The sequence below is a fragment of the Sitodiplosis mosellana genome, unplaced genomic scaffold, assembly GCF_009176505.1.
Source record: "Sitodiplosis mosellana isolate CC-2019 unplaced genomic scaffold, AAFC_SMos_1.0 Smas_scaffold_2, whole genome shotgun sequence".
NCBI classification, from domain to species: domain Eukaryota; kingdom Metazoa; phylum Arthropoda; class Insecta; order Diptera; family Cecidomyiidae; genus Sitodiplosis; species Sitodiplosis mosellana.
In genome coordinates, this window is record NW_022595245.1 from 6,670,506 (window position 1) to 6,677,334 (window position 6,829).

The 6,829-nt window shown below is 36.7% G+C and overlaps 1 protein-coding gene across 3 annotated transcripts in view; it reads right to left on the reverse strand.

Annotated features, from left to right (window-relative positions):
* The window catches only part of LOC129564874 (anoctamin-8), a 29,243-nt gene that overhangs the window by 13,059 nt on the left and 9,355 nt on the right, over positions 1–6,829 (reverse strand). For all 3 annotated transcript variants that reach the window (XM_055439071.1, XM_055439069.1, XM_055439070.1), the window contains one exon: positions 397–507. In XM_055439071.1, coding sequence (XP_055295046.1) covers positions 397–507 — 111 coding nt within the window. The remainder of the gene's footprint in view (positions 1–396; positions 508–6,829) is intronic.

Below are 6,829 nucleotides of genomic sequence, written 5' to 3' on the forward strand. Positions count from 1 at the left end.
AAAAGTTTCATACAAAAATCATGTCAAATTTTGCAAGACACATTTTTTTTCAACATTTTTTCGTCTGAAAAAAATTGACATGTTTTTTACATGAAACTTTTTTTTGCGATTTTTTTGGTCGTTATTAAGATAATATGTCGATATGTTAATAAACATATTGGCCGTTATTATTATGTTATGTTGGACCAAATATACCGCCGTTATTATTATGTTATTAAGTATAGTTAATAATATGTTATTGCCCGTAAATCTGTAGTTGCTATCAGTGTATGAGCTAGAAATATGAAGCTATAAAACTATTATGAATGTCAGTTTTTCTTTCAACTTATGACCAAATTTAACCAAAATATGAACAAAAATTAATTTTCGTGGATTCGTTGCGGGCATTTCAATTACCTGGAAATTCAATAACCACATCACACAACGTTGGTATTTTGTTCAACCATAAGCGACGTGGTGTCATTAAATGGCCAGCATAAGGTACTCGACGTCGTATTTGTCTGGAAGCTAAAATGGAATAGAAAAAACGGAAGAAATCGATAAAAATTGTGCTTGATATTGGGGTCGAAACCTCATAAAATCATGAATATTTATTTATTCTATAAAAATACTATTATTTAAGTGTAGTTTGGCTTAATCATCCTCTTCCATAGCTTGCCACTTGAGCAGGAAAAATGAATCGATGGTAATTCTTCTGCACAATCCCGAAATGCGCCTTGTTGAAAAACATGAACTTTTTTTTGCCGAATTGAGTCGGAACAGAATTATGTCTGCTCGAAATGCGAACCCACTCGAAACAATACGTGTAGAAAATCGATGTCGTTTCCTTCCTTCCAAAATGAGCACTTAGTCATGGGTTCTCTCGTTGCTCGTTAAAAAGTGAAAATACACAGACACACCGAGCCCACAATTGTTGCTAGTTGTTACATTGAAACAAGTGCCTTCTTCTTATCATACACTCAAGAACAATTGCAGAACGAGAGAGAAACTTAACATTGAACATACATATTCGTCTCGAATGTGAACAACAAGCCTCGCCACAATTCCGTCTTCAAGCTGCAAATGCAAATTAATATGCAACAGATAATGGCATCGAAGCGAATGCGATGCACGATAGATTGCATGTTTTTTTCGCTCCATATTTATGAGCGTTGCAAAGTCGTTCATTATGCACTTAATTTTCCCAATAGATCAATGGAATTACTTTTAAAGACAATTAATCACGTCAAGGACGCGCATGAGGATATTTACGATGACGATGCAAAGAAAGTGAACGTGGCAATAGCCGTGACATATAACAAAACTCGATATTGTTTTGTATGAACAGCTTGTTGCGGTTGTGTGTATGTGCGGCGTGTGGGTGTGTGCATGATGATGGCGCGTACAAACCGAACTGATTTAAAAGTGAATGCGTTATGAAGTGTGCTGACGATGAGAATGTAACATCTGTGGCTTTATCATTTGTCGGAAAAGATAGTCAATATTCGTGCATTGTCCACAGCAAATCTTGCTTCGAACATCCACTTAAGCAAAACGTAATCCAATGACAAAACAAAACCGATTTGCTTCGTCACGTTCTGCACAGCATTTGGCTTCTATTCATATTCGAAATAGCATTACATAATACGAGGGCCGATTTCAATTCCATTGAATCTTATAACTTTTGTCACCTTTTCAACTCTGAATCTCACTCTTCGCTCTTGATTTTGATCAACAAACAAAATATGAAAACACTTTGATTTTCCACTTGATATGAAATGTGATGCTATGGGGCAAAAAAAAACACACAATTTCCATGAACACGTTCGATAAATATTAAACAGAAGCTTCGAGCAAGCATGCGGAAGACCCGGAATCATATGCACTCCGGCTGCATTCGAAATTAATCTTTGAACAGACAAACCACTCGAACAATGAAAATTCAGTGGTTGAAAACCAAATGCAGACCCTGAACTAATGAGATTCGGGAGTTTTCATGGTTTGATGCGGGGATGTTTCAACAGCAAATCATGTGCTCTTTTGACATTCATTATCCATTCCAAGTGGTTCAACATGATTTCAAACATTCCCAAATGAATCCTATGCAAAAATTGTACAGCGATGTGCAAAAAACGATGTGCAAAAAAAAACAACAACAGAAAACAAACTAATTTTGTTTCGAATTAATAGAACACGGACATATCCAACAAAACGCTTGAAAATGTCTTCCGGGATAGTAAATTCACCATTAATTACACGCTACATAACGATCGCATTCATTTCGTTGTGCCCGAACACTGAATGTTTCATGAGCGTGTCATCATCTTTCTTCAGATAGCAATTTGTCATACCGAACATCCAAATGGTATGTATTGTCTGTATGTGTGAATTGGACGTCGAGTAGAATAGATATATATATATATGCGGATGAGTGTGTGTGTGCATGAGCTCTGTAGGCTATTATTCCGTCGAAAACAATAGATATAACAACAAAAACTCATCTTCCTCCCTTGCGCTCTCCGTCTATCTGCCTTCGAATCCATTTTCTGCTTTCGCTTTCTAAATTCATTCTCTTCATTATTCATGAAGATTTCTACCATTTCCTTGGTTTGCATGACGTTGATGCAAATTATTTTGTATCAAGCACGCAATTTCCTTGCATGAATTTCAAATTGTGTCAATTTTCTGTCGAGCATGCAGCTCCGGTTCGTTTTACTCGAATGCACGAAAAAGGAGCGTATGTAAAATTCCCACTCTGTGACTGTTTACAGATGAAAACGCTTCACTTTTGATTGTATTTTTCTCTTCTACTCCTTCTTCTTAAAAAATATAAAAAAAGAGTGTATGAACATCTTTCCACAAACTTGATTATGGTCGCATTTCTAATGTGAATAAAATCTCTCTCTCTCTCTCTCTCTCTCTCTCTCTCTCTCTCTCTCTCTCTCTCTCTCTCTGTGGCAACGTGGGCACTTGCGAAGTGTAAACTCATTTGCGCTTGAAAGCTCGTTAAAGTTGCCCTCTTTTATACTCTATACATTTCTTCGAGTGTAGTCGACTCGACTCGACTCAACTCGTGTCGGTTTTACAAAATTCCATGCACCGCATACGGAAAATAGTGTGTAAACCATCAAATCAAAATGTCACTTGCGACCTCCAGAATGGTGTTGACTGAGTCGGCTAAAGAAATTTAATTTACTCCAAATTTGAATGGAAAATTCAATGGTTTGAATGAAATGTGAATAAACATCATTTTGGGTGAAATTCCGGGGGATCATATTTATGTCACACGCTGTAACACATCTGTATGCAAATGTTTCCGTTCAAAGTTCACTGTGAAGTGCGGTGAGAAGGTTACAGCTGTTGTAAGCTAGGATAACGTTTAAATGTAGCTAAAAATAGAACATTTGACATCGGAGCATGGAAAAAAAGAAGTTGGTCGTTGATGGAGTTTCTGGCTTTTCTGCTTGATGGCACAATGCAAAGCGAGAGAAAGTGAAAGAGACATAATTCGGTGCTTAGATGTCAAAAGTCAAGAAAGTAAAAGACTTTATCATCAAATAAATAGGAACATAATTAATCGACACACAAATTCTTGTCTGCTCATCATTTCAATAGCAAAGCGACGAAGGACGAGAGAGAAAAAACCCATCAAACCTTATGTTTCACATGAAATACAAGAGAAGATAAATTTCTACTCAGAAATCTCCGCACGAAATCCACTTCATTACATGAACCGACGTTTGATGTCGAATTGGTTGAGCGCAACTAAATATTCATAATATACGGTATGGTATACTCATGAAGGCATTGTGATAGTTTCGTCGATGAGATGGCTTTCATGTGATTTGGTTTGACTTTTTCCGATTCCTTTATGGATTACGCTTGCTTTTTATGAGGATATCAGCATATATTATTTTGTGGTTTTGTCGTACGTACATGTGTTCCACCGACGCATTTTCCACATGACGAATAAAACATAAGCTAGAACCTCTTTATCCTTCAATCTTTGAAACAATGACATCAATGTTACCATTTAGCAAATAAACAACATTGCTGCTAACATTTTTGCCCACAAACATACACACCCAACTCCAAATTGGTTCACTCGCATTAAATTACCCAGATGACTTTATTGAGTGACATGTTCAATCAAACGTAAAATTTTAGCACAGAAACAAATCACTTTTATTTGGTAATAGCCGTTTAACGAACAAAATCCGAATGTGATGGAAAATTGAGTATTTATTTGCATTCACCCAACGTACGGGAATTAGTGTCATCTGACGAAAACGAAATGCATGTTTCGTAATTCATGAATAAAAGTAATTAAATTACACTCATTCGTTGCAACATATTTAATCGGATTTTCAGAACGATTTGCACCATTTTCCCCAATTGCAATAAATATGTAATCGTATATAATATGCACATTGAGGTCAGTCAGAACTTTGTAACTCGTTCGCATTCGCCTCCCACATAATAAAATAATGTTCGGATATTCGATCGATTGAATCCAGTCACAAATGAACCAAATATTATTTGATTAAACAATTTGCAATCACAGAACGAATATATGGAAAAGGAAGATGTAGAAAAATTTGCCATTTTTTCTGTCGACAAAAAAGGGAGCAAATGCTCTCGTATAGTTTGAGTGACAACATTGTATTGCGTAATCTCTGATCTAGGTTTTGTTTTGTGGTTCTCTCATCAACGAATCTCCCAAAAATGGTAAATTGATCCGAGTGTGTGTGTGTGTTTGTTTTTGCTTTGTTTGAGCAAATCAAGCTCATGTCAATCGTGAAAAAGCATATATTCCATTGTGAGTTGTTGAGTTAAGGATGACTTGACTCTATACAAACACACACAATATATGACGTGCGTCAAACGAGTCTCAAGTTTCACAAAGCTACGAGTATAAATAGCTTCATTGCGATTTTCAGCATGGGTTTTTTTCCATCGATTTACACATATGGCAATAGGATATTGTACCTCTCTCGCACAAGGATGAAATAACACAAATTCAATACACAACTCAAAAACGTCATATCATACCGTCCGTACGATTGAGAATGAATATCGAAAATCCGCGCGGATAAATGCTGTACAAATGCGATTGAGGAACTAAGACGCTTTTCGAAACATTTTCTTTTTCTTTATCCAGTTGAAACCTTGGTTTGGCATTAAGCACATCGATTTCTCTTTCCCAAAAACGTGTACAAAATGTTATTTTCGACTTTATTCTGGTTTTACTTGTTTACTTTTATTCATGCTCAAATTCGCAGACACATTGTATACGTAGGTTATTGGCAGTCTAATTATACCCACTCAAAGTTTGCACTCATTTTGATAAGTTTAATTGATTCAATATTTTGGCGGTTTTGGTTATGGTTTCGTAAATTCAATCTGAAAGTGGAAAAAGTGAAGCAAAAGCGGTGCTTGAAAAGCGCGTACTTTCATTACATTACCAACACTGTACAACGCTGTACGTGTTCAGAAGACAAAGAAATTTCTCGAAATTGTGAAAATAGTTTGGCGTAAAGTTATTGGCATGTGCATCAAATTGAAATCGACCTCCTACAATGCACGCGTGGCATCCATTGGGGAGCAATATATAGAAAAAATTGAACGAAAGTACGTCAGAGGTATAATAAATACTCCCAAGATTATTTTCAACCCAGTTGATGTGTACAATGTATGTGTGTTTTCCATTGAAGAAATTCCTTGGGATATACATTGTACAAAGAATTTGCGAAATGCTGGCGAAGTGATAAGACTTAAAGAATATATTTACGTGTGTTTATTGCCAGACCGAACTTAACAAAACTTTTTTCCAAAAGTCATGAGAATGATACTCACTTCAAACAAACATAGTGCTGTTTTTCTCCTCACTTCGTGTGTTCACTTGTTTTTCGGGTGGGTTTTTCCCGTTGCATGGAAAACTTTCACAACAACTCGAGCGTTTGCCATAAATTCTGTCCGCGTACAAGTGAAAAGTTTTGAAAATGCCAAGCAATCACACAATGCGGTGATAAATTGTGTGATTTATTTGAGGAATGTGTGTGCTTGAATGGCGGTGATTCAACAAATGCACCTCAGAGCCATTGCATTCGATGTGCGATCGATAATCAACGAAAATGGCATAACATCAATTCCAAACCATTAATGGCTCGCAGTGAGTGAATGATGTTTTCGCATTTTGAAATGCTGTCAAAATATGGAATACCACACGCAAAGGGGCTTATTATTCACTGACGGCAGGAAATTACACGAAAACCAGGGATGCTTCTTTATTCGGTTGCATGCATCTGGCGAAGTAACAGCATTTCCAATCGGTTGTTTATTGTATTCGAAGCCCAGTGCTGTAATTGGAACCGTAAATGATTGCTCGCAGCGTGCATTTGGAAAAAGGCTTTTAATGAAATCCATCGGGTGTATCGACAGAAAACGAAACGAAATGAAATAAAGTCGGTTCATCTAGTCGTGCTCTCCATACAAATATTGACCGGCTGAAAAAATGTTTGCTCAGTAAAATGACCCAAGCGTAAGCAAAATCAAAGCGGATAGTCCATGTTTATTTTGCTGAGTTGTTTCTTTTTTTCTCTTGCTTTTGTCAATCCATTTCGCTTTGCATCGAGGATAAATTGAATGGACTCGCATAATACACATGAGTTTGACATTCGGCTATGGAGTTTTACTGCAATTAGAAAATAATCAATCACCACTGCGTTGTACATATGAGCAAATTTATGCGGATTATATTGCTTTTGAAAACGGTCCAATTTCAACAAGCTGCAACCGAGAAGTGGACAAAGAGAGAGAGAGAGAGAGAGAGAGAGAGAGAGAGAGAGAG